This window comes from Halichoeres trimaculatus, unplaced genomic scaffold (genome assembly GCF_033239565.1).
Source record: "Halichoeres trimaculatus isolate MK-OKI-2021-1 unplaced genomic scaffold, fHalTri1.1 fHalTri1_scaffold_23, whole genome shotgun sequence".
Lineage (NCBI taxonomy): Eukaryota > Metazoa > Chordata > Actinopteri > Labriformes > Labridae > Halichoeres > Halichoeres trimaculatus.
The window spans coordinates 12,492,884-12,510,434 of record NW_027437201.1 but is presented as its reverse complement, the minus strand read 5'-3'; the positions used below and the strand labels follow the sequence as shown (position 1 = coordinate 12,510,434).

General features: G+C 40.6%; 2 protein-coding genes across 2 annotated transcripts; both read right to left on the bottom strand.

Moving 5' to 3' along the window:
- Positions 1-2,926: 2,926 nt before the first annotated feature.
- Positions 2,927-4,776, bottom strand: pvalb3 (parvalbumin 3). Its single transcript, XM_074662953.1, has 5 exons — positions 4,708-4,776; positions 4,255-4,321; positions 3,736-3,868; positions 3,433-3,542; positions 2,927-3,315 (listed from the first exon to the last, which is right to left on the bottom strand). The coding sequence occupies exons 2-5, from the start codon at positions 4,313-4,315 to the stop codon at positions 3,290-3,292; spliced, it is 330 nt and encodes a 109-aa protein (XP_074519054.1). The 5' UTR covers positions 4,316-4,321; positions 4,708-4,776; the 3' UTR covers positions 2,927-3,289.
- Positions 4,777-8,187: 3,411 nt separating this feature from the next.
- LOC141784977 (parvalbumin, thymic-like) lies at positions 8,188-9,929 on the bottom strand. The gene is made up of 4 exons (XM_074663000.1): positions 9,773-9,929; positions 9,516-9,648; positions 9,284-9,393; positions 8,188-8,424 (listed from the first exon to the last, which is right to left on the bottom strand). Exons 1-4 carry the CDS (start codon positions 9,831-9,833, stop codon positions 8,396-8,398), a joined length of 333 nt encoding a protein of 110 aa, XP_074519101.1. The 5' UTR covers positions 9,834-9,929; the 3' UTR covers positions 8,188-8,395.
- Between the last annotated feature and the right edge of the window lie 7,622 nt (positions 9,930-17,551).

The window sequence follows — 17,551 nt, the reverse complement described above, 5'->3', positions numbered from 1 at the left end:
CCCCCAAAATTTTTGTCTGTAATGTAGGGGAATACAGGGTTGGTTGTCACGCTCATTATATAACGCCACTAGAGGGATAGAGATTTTTTCCTTCATACATGAAAGGAAAACATAAAATCTTAAACCCGTCCCAACTACACCCTGGTCCTATTTAAATAACGATCAGCCCCTAACACAATGGTTTTACTACAAAACAACTGTTACCTTTTAAAAGTGTAAAGAGAAGCTAAAGTTTAGATTATTAGCCAGCTAACTGGTTGTTACACAGTTGATAGCCTTGATGACAGCAAGAAAATTCCAGTTGGAGTTGGTCATCACATTTTCTTTGGAGTTAGTTGTCACATATACAGATACAGGTATTTGTTGGCTACAGTAGGCTGGCCTAAAGTATGTATAGAACTGAATAGAACATGGAAGGTGTCCTTGTGATCCGTCTGTTCCTGTAACAGTGAAATTAAGCTAATAGGTGGACACAACCACATTGGGTATGACCATAGACTGTATAAAACATGGACGTAGTCTCGCCGACATCACCCGTCTGTTTCTGAAACGGAAAGTGAAGCACATCGGCTATAGCGGCCATATTGGTAGTGGCAAGGGCTTCGCTTACAGCCATAGGGCGCCGGCTGTCACGTGACCCTCAGCTTTGCCTCTTATTGGGGGAGCTCGCGATCTTAATATCTTCTGAACGGCCGAGTTGGAAAAAAATTCACCCCCGTACAGTGGGAGCCGGTTGTAAAATTAGCGATTCAGACAGGAGATGTTTTTTGAACCAGGCTGTAAATAGGTTAATTTCTGCTTTGAAAATGGCTTTTTTGGCTTGGTGTGTATGTGACTTCCGCTACTTCTGGAGCCAGCCTCAAGCGAATACTCCAGAAACAGCCCATTTTAGCACTTTCGCATTGTCTCATATTCTCAGATGATTCTAGGTTGCCGCTTGGGAATGACGCAAGCTTTGAGCTTCTGCTCTAACAGCTATTGGCGCCCCTCAGTCACGTCAGCTGAGCAGTAGCCTATCTCTGATTGGACAGTCAGATGATCCCAATATCTTATAGGCCGCTGAGTTAGAAAAAATGTCACCCTTGTTACGGTGTGAGCCAATAGCGGAATTCATGGTTTGGACCCAAGCCATTTCTTGAACCAGGCGGTAAATATGTTTTTTAATGCCATATAAGAGTTTTTTTTTCTTTTTGGCTGGGTGTGTACATGACTTCCAGTTTTTTTGCGGCCAGCCTTAAGTGGATCCTTGATGAACAGTGACTCTTAGCATTTCCACATGGACTTCCATTTTTCTAAACTGGATGTTGTCCCTTGGCCAAAAGATGTGTTTTCTGTTCATGTTCCTTGCTCATCTTGTGTTAAGATATGTTAAATTATGCTTTGGTCATTGAAATTAATCTTTAAAATTTGATTCTGCCTTCACACCATTTTAAAAGTATTTTTTTTCCCACTAAAATAACAGTGACAAACCACCTTACAGTGTGACAGAGTGTCTATAAGAGTTATCTCATTGTTACAATGAGTTGGAAAACGAAGGGAATATGCTCTAATGTAATGTGGGACTGACTACTGTTAGACGTTTTGAGCAATTCACACCAGAGTAAAAAATGTGACAGTCAACCCCGTTCTCCCCTTATGTGTCATCGGTGAGTCTATTAGAAAGGGGCAGTTTTTTAGTCATCATGACAAGAATCTGCAAAAATAAAAAGCAATTCAAACCATTACACACAGCAGCAACCTCTCCAGTGAACCCAGTCAGCACTAATTAAGTTAACAGCAGGGAGAGAAACGCTTTTCTTTAACAAGAACCATGGGAATTAAATCTCATTATTCCCAAACTATCACGTGCAATGGATCTCTGATTAAACTCCAGTTGTGTCGCAGCGTTTTTCGGGAAGAAACACCAAGATTTACTAAAAAAAATGAACGACAGAAGTTTAGAAAAACTCACAGCATAGACAAAAGAAATTGTTAGGGTTTTTAGGTTTTAGAAGGTACAGTAAAACAATCAGTCCCATTTGTGGTATTTAGTGAACACGGGCGCCCTCTTGTGGGTGTTTCCTGTAGATGTGGAGTCAAACTTCAGGGCACAGGGTTTAAAACGTTGACTGTATATCTGTTGTTTCTAAAACGCACAGCTTGCAAAGTGGGGTATAAGAACAAAGATTTAGCCTACAATTTAATGCTTAATGGATGGTTAGGCTTGAGACGAAGAAACTTTTAGTTTTACGACTTTTAACAAACACCCCATTCAGACAACAGTTACTCGTTCTCGCCGAGAATCGATTTACTCGATGAGGAAATAAAATCGTCATTTTTTACCTTCACAAATGAGAAATTTACTACTTGTGATTTTGACATATTCAGGGTTTCTGGTGTTGTAAATATAGTATTTGATATGAACAGTAACCTGCAACTGTTTTGTCACTTTGCTTTTACACTCAACCACTTTCCTCCTTCCATGCTACAATACTAGCATTCTAGTTAGCATTAGCTTTCTTGGAAAAAGTGAAGCGTTTTTTACTTGCTGGTAGTTAGACTGTGAAAAAGATAATTCAACCTAATTTCACCATTTTTCTCTTTCAAAATTTATTCATTTTTAAAGGTAATTTTTGATATAATACAGGCTATGTACCTGAGTATGTTTCTAAGTGGCTTTGCCTGAGGAATTTTCTAATGACTTATCTAAAGATTGAAAAAAAAAGGTGTTGAGTCAACTTCTTAAATATCTGTTTTTTTATATTTAAAGTTGATCTTTCTTTTCTTTTTTCTTTTTAGATATAGATTAAAATATCTTAAATATCTTATTTTTATGTTCAAAGTTGATCCTTTTTTCTTTTTTTTAAATATAAGTTAAAAGACTCATAACCATTCCAAAGACCACACAAAGACTTGTGTTATGAAAAAGAACCTTTATTGCTTCTCATCGTCCGTCCGTTTCCCATAACAGTGCACCATAACTGATCTCACGGTAAGCAAAAACCCACAATAGTAAAACGACGACAGAAGTGAGAGAGAGAGAAAGACACAAGTCAACCGCGCCGTACACTTAGTTAGGTCCATTCATCGTGGACAGCATTGGGGTGAACACTGCCAATACGAGAGAGAAAGAGGGGTCACAGTCTGTAAACGGTCAGGTCAGGGGTTACGGGTCAAGTGTATAAAAGTGGTATGGAGAGTTGAGAGAGGGAGTGGTAGGGAAGAGGAGAAGAAGAGAGGAGGAGTTAGTCTTGGCTCAAGTTGTTCCTTTAGAGTGGTAGAGTTGGATGTTGGTCAGTTAATTCATCATTTAACCCTTGATCAGGGCAGCGAACTCTGCAAACAGAATAAAGGAAAGGGTTTTGAGAAGAGCTCTGATTAATTTGAAGCAAACAAATATGTTTTTATCTCAGATTATATTACATTTAAAAGAACAAGGAGATATTTTCTCACCATCAACTCCAATCTTGCCATCACCATCAGAGTCACCGGCCTTGAGGAACTCCTTGGTCTCGGCATCAGTCAGAGCTCTGGCAGAAGCAGAGAAGTTCTGCAGGAACAGCCTGAAGAGATGATCAAAGAGAGTCACTACATTTGAAGTTCTTTTTCTTACGAGGTCAGACCAAAATCTTATCATTTATCATGAATTGCATGCTCCTCGTTCTCTACTATGTGGAGATTTCTTTCACAAAATTTGGTTTCTACTTTCACTCAATACTTCACACTAGCTGTGTGTATTTCTGAGGTGGTGCCTACTTCAGCTCATCCTCCTCAATGAAGCCACTCTTGTCCTGGTCAATGACGGCGAAAGCCTTCTTGACGTCATCAGCGGACTTGCCAGCCAGGCCGACCTTGGCAAAGAAGTCTTTGTGCTTGAAAGAGTCAGCAGCTGTGTAGAGACGGAGAAAAGATCACTTTAGACGTTGTAGAAATCAAACACACAATTTAAAAGTGTTTGTAATGCAGCTCTTCTGGATGCTACTGGCCCCTGATTTCTACTTTAACTGTCACTTAAAGATTCATGTGCAATCTATTTCTTTTTAATTAGACCCATGGAAACTCCTCTTCAAGCAAATTTTGCATGCTTGCTCTACTACTTATCTGGCATTAAGCTCCAGTTAAACATAATACTGCAGATTTAAATGCAGGAAAAGTGAAATATGTAGCAATTGGCTGCAGCTTCTTTTTTGTCGACTGACACTTTAAAAATAAAGTAAAAAACAAAGCTTTCTGAATGGGCATTGCACCCTGCGTCATTTGTAAGAGGGGGTTTACCCTGGCAAGCGGCGAGGGCTGCAGTGATGTCAGCATCATTGAGAATTCCGGCGAAGGCCATTTTTAGCTGAGGGAGGAGAGCACAGGACAAATCATCAGTTCAACAAATCAGACAAATGAAAATCTGAAAAGAACACAACACTCTACAGTGTACATGTAATCTTCATGAAGCCGTGCAATAACTTCTACTGCTCCAATTTGTGAGTATTCTTCTCTGAAGGCCCCGGAAAGTAAGGCACAGAATGATCACAAAAGGTAATCCTTTTTCCCCCAGAACCAGGATTAAATATCCTTTGCAGAAGTGGCTGGCTGGCAAATCATTTTTCCCATTTGGTTCCTCAGCTGCTCCAAAATCAAACTCTGAGCTTTGCCCTTTCACCGATTTATATCCATATGCATGAAGTTGAAGCCCCTGAACCCCTGAAAGTCTGCCGCTCCTCTGTGAAAACTCACCTTCGGGTTATCTCTAAGGACTAGAGTGAAATCTCTCAGATGAGTCGGCTCACTGCAGTGAAGCCCTGGAAGTCTCCTGCAGGCTTATATACCTTCACTCACTGGAAATATGATGCATAGGCTATGTAATGGACACTTGTGCAGAAGCAGTCAAAGCAGTCGGTCGAAAAATTTGTCCAGTAGACAGAGCCGTTCTATTTATATGCACATAAATGAAGATGCTTAAATGGTAGGCCAAGTGTAGGCCTATGCAAAAGTGCTTGATATTGCATAGGGCTAATAATATACGCTGCTGATTTGGGTGAAAGCAACTCTGTGGCTGTGGGGTTTTGAGCAGTGCAGAGGAGCGACGCAGTGAAGAAAGAGATAAACTTTGAACTGTGAGTTGCAGATTATCAGACTGAAACTGTTTACTAATAACTCTTTAGACTGTCATAGTATAAATGTTTTAAACACTTTCTGTATCTAAACTGTCTCTTTACTGTGATGGCTGTGATGTAAAATATATCCAATATGATAAGTTGCATTGGCTTTAATAACCCAAATTAGCCAGTGGACTCCAGTGTTGCTCTGAGAAAATAAAAAAAATGATGATTAAAATACAGTGTAGTCGTTTTTGATGTTGCACCGACAGCTTTGTGGTCTTACTCTAATTATCTGTCAAGATTAATAACCCTTAACCGTACCTCTGAGCTGCACAGCTTTGATGAAAACAAGCTTAGCGTGTTTGAGATGTCTGTGATGGTGTTGCTGGTCTTTAGTGCCAAAAAAACAGTTGTTGTTGTTGTTGCATTTCACACATGACAGAAATGTGGGGTCTGGGTCAAAAGTGACATCATACTGTGGGCGCAAGTATATTTGTACGATCTGTTTTGCACAGATTGAAACAAAACGTGTCAGGCTAACTGACTGCTATTGCATGGATCTGCATGCATGAATTAGAATCATCAAAGCCATTGCTGCTGCAAACAACAGAGGGAAAAATATACATTATACACAATAAAGTATCACATCAAAGTAATTCTGCATATTTCGTTAATATTTTGAGTTGAAGGTTGCATATATGGGACATGCAAGTACAGTAAGAGCATTTCTAGGGTGTGTGTCAATTCCTGTCCATTGCCATCTCAAACCATTCAATTGCCAGTTGGTGTAAACAGCCATAAAGCTAGTTTAATTCATTATGATTCACTTAGTTTAAAACATACACCATCATCATTTACTACCATGCAGCAAAGGATTGCTTCGCCAAGCTTTACTTTTGGCCCTTATACAGTCAATCAGGTCATTTCTCCTTAAGGCGATGAAACTATTTGATGCTATTTTGGGAATCATTGAAAGCTAATCTCTACAGTATCATTGTCAAATCAAAACTTTGACCACTGTGGGGTGTGCTTGTGTAGTGAGTGGCACAGGATTCCCACACTGTAGAGAACAATGTGATCAAATGAAGGAGTGGAAATGAGGGGCCTTTCCATGCCCATATTTGATCCTGTGACGGGTGCAAGCTGCTTATACACACTTTGTCCATTAGGTGGCAGTGAGACAACCCCCCAGACTTTGATTTGATACCGTTATAACGAAAACATCATCAGATTTAAACTATCAGTACAAATTAATTATTTCCTTTCATAAATCCACACTTCAACTGCAGCTTTTGCAGACATCTTTTAAAATCCTTTAAGAAGAGTCCTAAACTTCGGGTGTGTCTTCATCGCCAAAAGTTGCACCTGCATCTGAAATTATTTTCTTTTTTCATCCCCTCTGCAAATCTCTTGCAAGCACTCTGAAAAAAGAGTCTTCCTGAAACATTTGCCGTGGTCAAATGAGGTCTCTCACCTCAAACGACTGAGCCATAGAGACTGGAACTATTCCTGCCCTCCTTCAATATCCGGCTTAAATTACAGATATCTCACAGCAGGAATGAAACCCATCAAGTTAGGCACCGAACGTCAGTAATGTGAGACAGAGATGTACCATCCCCAATCATATTCTGAGCTATATGTTTGAAACTTGATCTAAATTCCTGCAATGCTTCGCAGAGCTGATTAGCAAAACTTTTGGACACACAGCAATCTGTACTAATTTTATCTGTACAGAGTAATTCAAAGCTGCACACACATTTATTTAGTCCTTTTGTTTGTCTCTGCTTCACCTGAGAATCTCACACTGACACGAGTTTGGGGGGTGGGGTGGAGGGTTGCCATCTCAAACCAAATTACAAACTAATTTGCTTCATTGACAGAACTCCTGTAAATGTGCCGGCACAGAAACTCAATCCCTGAGAATTCTGCGTCCCTGGAAGTCTTCCTCCGACTGGCACTGCTACAGTTTTCACTCTGGCCCCTGATTCAACTGTTTGACCTCAGAGTAACACCAGTAAACACTTCTGAGCTGTAGTGGTACTTAAAACTTAAGTTTTATATGTGATACAAACCAAGGATCCAAGGTGGGGACCCATTTGACATCACAGTCTGCAACTTTTGCACACCATTTATCAACATCTGTGTTGCCCAGTAAAGGTTATGAGAGATTCTAAGTGGAGCTGGGCGACAAACATGATATATATATTTTTTTATTGGGTGTCTAATCTTTTCTTGGCTCTCCCTCCCGACACGTTTTACAATCCCTGGAAAAAATACACAAGATAGGGAGCTGTCAATCATTGTTAAATATGACTTAAAGTCTTCTAATAACTAATGAAAACAAAACTTTTAAGAAAAAAGAGGACTTGAAAATAAGGCAGCCAAAAAATATCTTCAAATCAGAAACATTTTATGAGATATATTAATGTTTTCAAGTTTGACCAAAACCCATCTGGAATGGCTGGGGAGATGGATATTTTGACCTGTACTGCAGCCAGCCACCAGGGGGAGCAGTTTTTGTGGCAACCTCATTTCGAGTTGAGCAAGATGACATCCATTCTTTTTTTTTTTTTCGAAACAGTCTATGATGTCCACATGTGGCTGGGTATTTGGAAAACCACATGTATTTTTATGTGTTTAGGGCTGCTGTCCACAGGAAAGCGCAATGTTTCGTCACCAAAAAACAGTGTTTTTCAGAAAACTTTGGTTTTGGTCAAAAGTATTTATAAAAACGAATGACAGGGGGAAATTCGGTTCTTAAAATACCTTGCTATTTGTGTACAAAGCCTTAGGTCCCACAATTACTGGGATTTCCCAAACTGCCAGTTGTTTATTAAACACTCCAACCTCACCAAGCCCAGTTGTATGGCTACTACTCTCTCATGCATGAACAAATAGTTGCCACAACTAATCATCACTGTTATTTTGAAAAGCACAAGTTAACAGAAATGAGTACGTGTACGACTTGAAGCAAAAACAGAAGTAAAAGCATTAGCACTCCTTGACGACGTTGCCACCAGGTGACATAAAAATACACTTTGTTAAAAAGACATTTCATAACCTCAGCTGTTATGTAATACAAGATGAAAAGACACACAGTCTCATGGTGGACAAGACAATATTTATTTAGCACTTTTCAGGCAGAGGATGACACATGACAGAGGTTTAGATTTCATGTTATTACTTTATTCAATCCATTTCTGTTTAAACTACAACATACCTTATGGCATAATATAATTAACTCTCTGAATCATTCCATGCCCTTAACTGTAGCTACTTACTGATGTCAGATATCATAAAAAATTGCTGGGTATGAGCATGATTTATGAAGACTTGACCAGTGCAGAAAACTCTGGAAAGAAAAGAGGGAGAAAAAAAATTCAAGCATTGATCCATCTGTGTCATGAAAATTACAAGAACTACAAACATGGCTAAACACAGTGAAGGGTGTAAGTCTGCCAGTGACATTTTGCACGAGGTAAGTGCTGTAGCTGCACTTAAGTTGCTTTGACAACACTGAAACAAACACTGGAATTTTAAGACATCTGAGTTTTTTTTTCTACAGGCCATCTTAAAGCTCCTGTGCAAAATGGTTATATAATGACTTTAAAAGACTAATTGTGTCTTTTAGTGAGCTACAAAAGCAATATAAGACCGTAAGGAATAAGATTTACTATTTCTCTGTAGCTATTTAGAAAGCCAGAAACTGCTGCAGCAGGATAGGTGTCACACAAGATTTCTTAAATGAATAATTAATTTACAGCTTTCAAATGTACAGGACTAAAACTGATAAGGGATGAGACATAATTTATCGACAGAGGGCGCCAAAATGTACACCAATGTAAAAGTTCTTTACAGCAGCTTTAAGATGAAACACACCTTCTTATACAGTTGATCAAATCATATTTGGTCGTTATGATTTTTTTTTCTGGAGTTTAACATATTTAGAAATGAGCCAAAACAAGAAACTGCTGTCTGTAGTATCTTTATTGCGTGGTTACCTGTCTGTTTCCACATCAGAATGTTTACTATCATATCAACAAGAGTCCGATTTTTAAAAGTATCGTTATCATGTGATGTTGCACACATATTCTGCAGAAATACATTTAACTGAGTAAGATATACATACTGTTTTGAGCCATATAAATACTGTGATCACACCACCTTAAAAAGGTCAGTAGAATAATAAAAAGAGACTTGAATCAGCTCACCTTCCCAGCCGATCTTCCCGTCTCCATCCGAGTCTCCCTCTGACAGGAATGCTCTGGTCTCTGCTGCGGTCAGGGGCCTTGCTCCTTTGGAGAAGTTCTGCAGGAACAGTCTGAAGCAGAACAAAAAAGAAGAGTTAAACATATAAGCAACATTAAAACGAGGTGCAATTTTACTGAGGCAACAACAATGCAACTCTTAAGAGTTGAAGATATGTGCAGTGCAAGACTCAACTGTAACTCATCCTGTTCTATGAAGCCGCTTTTGTCCTGGTCCAAGATCTTAAAGACTCTCTCGATCTCTGATGGAGTTTTCCTGGATAAACCCACTGTTTTAAAAAATGTCTTTGGGCTGAAGGATTCTTTTTCTGGAGGAGAAATTACAGGTGAAAGCTTGTTTTGTAAACAAGATCAAAATTATGAATTCTGCTTTAAGGAAGACTTAAAGCAGTCAAACACAAAAGACCTTAAATCTTTTAACCATCTCCTCACCTTTACACGCGTTTATAGCTGAGGTGATGTCAGAAGCTGCTAGGACGTCGGTGATGGCCATGGCGGTGGAGACTCTGCTGTGTGCTGTGGATGTTGCAGCCTGGTGTAATATGTGACCACTGATGTGCAGAAAGAAAGAAACCTCCAGAGATAGTGACTTGGCTTCAACCCCCCGAGGTGTCAGAAACCACCAGTGTCCTTCTGTCTGCTGTCACCTGCAGCTGACCACTTCAGCAAACACTGAGTGTGTGTGTGTATAAATCAGACAACGACAAACAGCCAGAGCCAGTGCACTGCTGTGCTTTCTAGAAAGGTTCCTGGAGGTCAGGGGTCAAAGTAAATCTACCTTAACAGACTCTGGGCAGGTAGCACCTGCCTGTAATCAGAACAGGAAGTGGATAATGTTATTTCTGGAGCATCTGAAGGGAACCTTGTTGGCCTGTATTTCCTCTCTGCTTGTATTTCCAGCCTCAGTTGCTGCCTGCTTGTGGTCGTCCCTGGCAGTGTTTCCACAGGCTGTAAACATCCTGTTATTATGGCCTCTGTCACTTTCAGGCTGCGCTCCGTACAGCTGTCTCCACTCACAGATAACTTGTTCCAACATGCTACTGTTAGCAAGAGCTCTGTGATGCTAAACACGCTAGAGAGATGGTTTTGACCGAGGTGTCTACTTCCCTCATTTATTTGTGCAAAAGTAAATAAATTTACTTGACTTAACCAGCGTCATCCTGCAAGACATCCTAAGTATATAAAACCTGCAAAAACAGTGAAGTCAAGGTTTTGTGCAAGGCAGAGACATGCCTGTTGAACCTGAAGCTTTGAAGTCGAAAGCTGTGTGAATAGGTTCAGATTTGCAGCAGATCAGCAGGTGGAAGTCTCTGGAAAACCACCTGCTGAGGACTTCTCACTCTTGCAGGTGGTTTTGCTGTTAGGATCACAGACAGGAAATGAAGTCTTGTCACAAATCAAAGTGAGAGACCTTGTTCTGGCCTCTTCACAGCATCCCTCAACACCTCTCTTAACCTCTTTTGTATAACTGTAAAGTGATGTGATGACTGTTACGCTTTCCAGCTCTTTCAGTCAAAGTGTGTTTATAGCTCCCATGCCTCTGCACACTGCAGCGACTGCGTCACAAGCAGCACGTGTGGGTCCAAGGCCTGGCCAGAGTGACGTGAGCCCAGTTTCCTCAGGATGGACCACATTGAGGCCTGCAGCAACCAGACGGGCCAGAAGAATGACAAAAACATCCTCTGCTCTCCCTCACGTACTCGCCTCCCCTCAAGCCTTGTCCTTTTCCACGCTCCGATGCTTGTTTTCAGGAAGACCAGGCTTTTCCTGCGTGACGGAGCAGTTGGATGAGAGGAGGAAGAGGGGGATGGGATAGAGAGGCAAGGACAGAGACAGAGAGAGATGGATAGGGATGGGGTGATGGTGTTGTGCACGTAGAGTTTGGGGGAAGTTTGTTGCGTTGGGGGGTTTTCCTTGACAGGTACAGGCAGCTGGAAGAGAGTCTGGAAACAGGAAAGCTAACAGGACAAATCTCTTTTGCAGACGAAAACTTTGACTTTCTTCTATCTCACACCTGAAAAAGTGGAGTGCAGGCGGGTGTAGCCTCATGCACCACTGGGCGAGGAAAAATAGATCCACGGACATGTAGGCACTCAGGTCAGGGACTCTGACTTCCTCACTAATGAGTTGTTCTTCTGTTTCATTGGGAATACTGGGCTTAAAGGACAGAGGATGAAAACTAGCGGAGGTGAGTAAAGCACATACAGATGGTAAGTTCTTAATTGATTCAATTAAAGAAACTATTTCATGATAGGGAGAGACCTTTGACTGAGTTAGCTGGACAACATGATGTGTGTTACTAAAGGATGTTCTTTAGAATACAACACAGACCCTCACATTACTGCTTCTTTTCAGGATTTAAGATTTAATTCAAGTTACGGTTTTAAATATTTGAAAGAGAGTTTACAGAAAAAATGTATTGACATTTTTCAATCATATCATTGTCTTTCATATACTCTGCACACGTTACACTCCATGTGTGACTAAAGATGTCTTTAACACTCTTTCACCAATCAAGCCCCAAGTTTTAACTTACATAAAAAATCATGTATTGTGAAGCATTTTGCAACCATAGCATCATATTATGTGAAAGTTTGTTACATGACACCGTGCATGTTGTCAGTGAATTAGTTCTTATAAATAAATTGAATATTGTAACATTTTGGGTTTTACTTGTACTGGAAAAAACTGGGATCTTATCAAATGTTTTGTCTTATTTTAAATAAAAATTGTCTTGTTATACTCGATATGAGCCACATTCGTCTGACCAGTCCAGAAAAATGTCTTGTTTTAAGTTATTTCAAGACAAATGAGGTCTGAATTGCTTGTACAGGTTTTCTTGTTCCATTGGCAGATTTTCTTTACTTGCTACAAGCGATTCAGACATCAATTTTGTCTTTAAATAACTTGAAATAAGATATTTTTCTAGACTGCTTAGGTAAATGAGGCTCATATTAAGTCTAAAAAGTCATTTTCTATGAAAATAAGACAAAAAAACTTGATAAGATTTCAGTTTTCTTGCGGTGTAGAAGTGAAATGCTTGTAATTTCTTACACTTCTTTCGTGTTTGCAAATGGTTTTCCACTCATCCCCGAGTAAAGTAGGGCTTACATTTTTTTTTAAATTAATTTTTATTAATTTTAAACATTTTAAACAAACTTAGGGAAAATGTTGCAGTTTTTGACAACATTTCTTCCAAAGATCTGAAATACCCAGAGAGTCATTAAATTAAAGGATCTTTCAAGGTCGACAGAGCCAGACTTAAAAAAAAAGTGTCTAGAAATTTGAACCTGGATCCCCTCTCTGAAGATCACCAGTGAGAGTGAAACTTTATTTCTCTCATGCTTTAGTGTTATTTAGCCATTTTCTTATTTGATGAAGTGCATACAGCCACTCATTCAAATAACACTTGTCCAGTCTAGTCTGGTGCAGATGATATGAAATGTTTGCAGGGAAGTTGGTGGTGAATCTCTTGCACTGTCAAAGCCTAATGTTGGCAGGTCCAGGTGAGCTAGCCCAGGAGAAAACTTGATGCTGACTTCGAATGATTTAGTCAGTGATCTTGTAGAATAAAAAGCCCTGTAGTGGTACCCAGAACAATGATATCTGTGCCCTTGTGATGCACTGGTTGGAGCTAAAAGAAGAAAAAAAATCGTACAGCAGGCTGAGCAACAATTCCCCCAAAGTAAATATCTGGCTGTTTTTTTAAAACACACCTTGAACCCTCCTCCCTACATGGAAGATACCATCAGGAGAAGGGAAACCACAAAACCAGAAAATAAAAACACTTGAAAAGGGGAAAAAACAAAACATATCCATACAACTATTAGATAAAGAACACAATCAGAACTAATCAAAAGGATTTACACCTCTGATCGTGTGAAACAATCAACAAACTGATCAGAAGCTCCACACTGACCAGCACTGCATGGGGTGGATTCATTTAGAGTAATCAACCTGTTGTGGGGAACATGGGTCATGTGAAAAAGAGACCTTTGTGAAAACAAAAAAGGAAAATCATTAATGGTGATTAACATGTTGGAAATCAAACACCACATGTCAGGAACCTTTAACATCTTGGTCACAGAGAAAAGTAGAGCAGCCTCTTCATCATCACTCCCCCCTGAGTAGAGCAGTGCTCCTCCCTTTTTCTTGGCTCAGTTTTGGTCTCATCTATTTCAATCTGACCAGCTGTGATGAGGGCATGCCAGTGACGATCTCAAATTCAAGTCCCCTCAGACACACACTTACACACACTCACACACATACACACACACACACACAGACACACACACACACACACACACACACACACACACACACACACACACACACACACACACACACACACACACACACACACACACACACACACACACACACACACACACACACACACACTCACACTAACAGTTTTCTTACTCCTCTGTCTTGGCTTCAGTCTTTTAATATGTGCGGTTTGTCTCTGGCACTCAGTGTGTGTGTGTGAAATGAATCACTCAGCACGGCATATGTGAGAGATTGAACTTTATTCATCTTGTGCTCTTAGTGGCGAGTGTTTATCTCTTGTAATTTGTATCAATGTTTGCTCATGGACGTGGACTATCTGCCATGTTAGGGCCTGTGTCCACAGCATCTGTTTTTATGCACAACAAATACAGTCCAGCTTTTTCAACACTTTGCATCTGAAGTAAAGAAATTCCTCTTACCAGCCGTGCTTTGACGCGAGGCTCACAGTGCCACATACTCATTAGCGTGACTTCCTCATCACTGGGAAAACAAAATCAAGAAAGGGTGGGCAGCCAAGATCAAATTTGTAAACAGTTAGGGGAATATTCTCCAGATCTAGATCAGCTGCCTCGACATTTTCTTTTTAAATTGTCTTAGATGAGGCAGAGGATTCTGGCTTAACTTCACCTAATTCCAACAATAAACCCTATTAAAGAGCACTCTGAAAATAGGTTAATACCAAAAATGCTGTTAGTGGAAACAGGCCCTTTGTATTTCCAAAAGGCCTTCTTATTTCACTGTTACATAATTAGCTTCTGTTACAGTTTTTCTCTTTTGCAGCGTTAGCCAGCTAGCAACTTCAACAAACATGAGAGCATACACCAAACATTTTCCTTCCTGGATTTTTGTTTGAAATGATAATAAAAGAATTACTCAGGCTGAAGAGAAGCCGAGTCGAGAAGTTGAACAAACTTTGAGCCACTTCATCAGTTTCTCCGCACTCTATTCCTCGCTGAGGGACAACCCTGACTCGTTACATTTTTAACTGATGTATCAGTCTGCTGTGCAACTGGATCAGGGCCTGAGGAATACCAGCCAGCTCAGGGCTGGAAGTGATAGTGCTGGGACATGACAGGGTGATGGGCTTAGGAGGGAGCAGTCAGGGACTCCCTCAGGCGTCTCTGGGGAGAGGGTGGGAGGGTGACAACAAAGATAGCGACGCTGAAGGGAAGGGGCTCGGTCTGGATTAATGGGTGTCCAGGAATGGGTAGAAAGTTGCTAACAAGCTAAGACCTTCCCCAGTTTATGTAGCATCTAAACAGCTTTTTCTTTCTTTGTCAAGAGATGTTCATCAGGATCTTAAAGCCAGGGAGGGTCTTAAAACAGCCAAGGATTAACATTAAAGCACTGTGTCCTGTTACATGTTCCTATGGCGTGATGAGTGTGATGGACCTCTGAGTGGCGCCTGATTGCCAAATAAAGAAATTCATGTATATTTCAATACTGGCCCCTGAAAACCTCATCACATTTAAGATTAGCTGCTGAAACAGATCTCTTCTTATCTGATCAGTGTGTGTGTGTGAGTGAGTAAATGAGAGCTCTGTCAACGAGCGCTCACACTCAGCCTCTCCATAAACACTCTAAACTAGTTGAAGCGGCGTCTCACAGCTGCCTTCGGCTGCACACACTCTTGAGTGTCTGCACAGGTCAGAGGTCACGGCCCTGCTTTTCAACACTATCTATATCTACACGTCTTTCCCCCTTCTGACTGTGCGTAACATTTCAAATGTACTTCCCCTGTGTTCGCGGTGTGTTTGTGAACTGTGTGATATCTTTATGTGACTGCTGAAATCTCACTCTCTGCTTCTTTAGCTGCGCTGAGATTACAGACAGGATGAGGTAAGTGTTTACATGTCATAGTTTAAGTTATTGCTCAACATTTTCTACATGGCAGAAACACAAAAAAGCTCATTTAAGATGACTGACACATCCTTCAGCACAGCCTGATGTAACATAGCAGACTGAAATGGATGTTAAGGGTCAAACTGTGCTTCTGTTGCAGATTCAAACACAAAAATAGAGCAGAGAATAAAACATCTTCATATGGAGCACATAACTGGTCTCACATTACTAGTGCTCTGCTTTGATTTAGCCTGTGTGTTTGTGTCTGCTGGTGTGTGTAAGTCCAAAACCAGTGAGGTTGACTTCTGCACCACACTGCACTCTAGTGGGAGACCTCTGCAACAACATTTACAACATATCAAATGGGTCTCTTCTTGTATTGTGTACAAACAGAAACAACAAAGAAAAAAAAAGTTCAAACTGAACCAATATGTTCACAAGTGATTTGTACTTCTGATTTTGTAATGTGTAACTTAAAGCTCCTGTGAAGAAACTTTACACTTGTGTTGACTTTGGCGACCCCTGTTGAGCTCATCTAACTTTACTGTTTTTTTCTTGTATGCATGTAAGTTGTGTTTTCCAACAAAGAAACCCTCATTGGACACCTTTATGGAAAATCAGACAGATGTTTCAGATGTTTCTGTTGACGTTTCTGTTGTCTGACACCTACCCTCCAGCTGCAGTTTTATACATCAAAAACAGTTTTATAGAAACAAAAAGTCCTCACACTGATGGTCTGGCTTGCCTTTGCCATCATTGGGTTATATTTTTAAACACAGACCATTTTTTTGGCGTAGGATGTACGCAGTCATAATACATTTGAAAAACAGATAAAGTGTCTTCACTGGATTGACGCGGTCATGAAACAGACTCCTACGCATTTAAGCCTTAAGTGGTCTACATTACATGCAGACCTCTTAAGACTTAAGGAGTCTGCATGATCACACCATCACGGTGAAGATGTATGACCCGTTTAAAGGGTTTAAAGGGAGCACTGTGTAGTTGTTAATGTATCTGCCAAGACATAAAGTCTCCTCTTGAAGCTCCTCTGCCCTCCTTTGTGTGTCAGAGCTTTAACCGTTGTCTCTCAGCGGGACACACTTTGTGTAAACACAATATTCATTTCTCCCTCGTCATGAAATGAATTCTGGACGCTGAATGATGGAGTAATTAAGGCCTCCTTGTAATCCGTGTTCGTATTGCATCAGGAAATGAATAAAGATAGACTTACACCTCTTACAAATCTGTCCACCCTCCTCTCTGTCTCTCTGTGACTTCACACACACTCTCACACACACTTGTCCACATATGGCAGAAGTGGTGCTAGATCAGGCGGGCAGTGTTCCCAGGTCTGGACTCAGGGAAGAGCAGGTGTACTGCTGTCAACAGAGACTCATAAATACTGGGTGAGATGGATTACACGTTTATGTCATCAAATTTAAGACTCTGTCAGCAAACCCTTTAATGAGGCTCATGAATAAAGTAAAGCCTCATACGCAAAGAAAAGTCAAAGTCAGATCTTTGGTTTGTTATACTTCTGATTACTACTGAAAATCCAAAGCTCAAGAAGACCTTCCAGCTACTTTACAAGCTTTTGACAGAGGAAACGAGAGTTTTATGGCTGCTGAAGACACCTTACACAAATATGTACACAACAGTGACATATTTACCACTGTGCACGCCGTTTCTTTGGTGTCACATGTCACTTTGCAGACATGAGACCCTGCTGTGTCCAAATAAAGGCTGCAAGCAGCACCACCGTCGTCCTGACTGGAGGTTTCATTCCAACGTTGCTACCCATAATGCTTTGCTCTCCCTTGGCCTCTTTAGAGACTCCATATGTTCCTCCTCAGGCCTGCAGCTCTGTATTATGCACGCTAGGAATAAGCTTGAATCGTCTCCAATTACACCTCCTCCCACGGATTGTTTGGTGTCACTCGCCGTCTGCAGGCTGGGTTGGGTGATTCTGCGGCTGCGGTGTAAAAGGATACTTCCACAGTTCTTCTGGCATTAAGTGTGAGTGTTACAGCTCAGTTTTAAACTTTAAGATAAAGCAGGAGGAAGTCTTCACCCATGAAC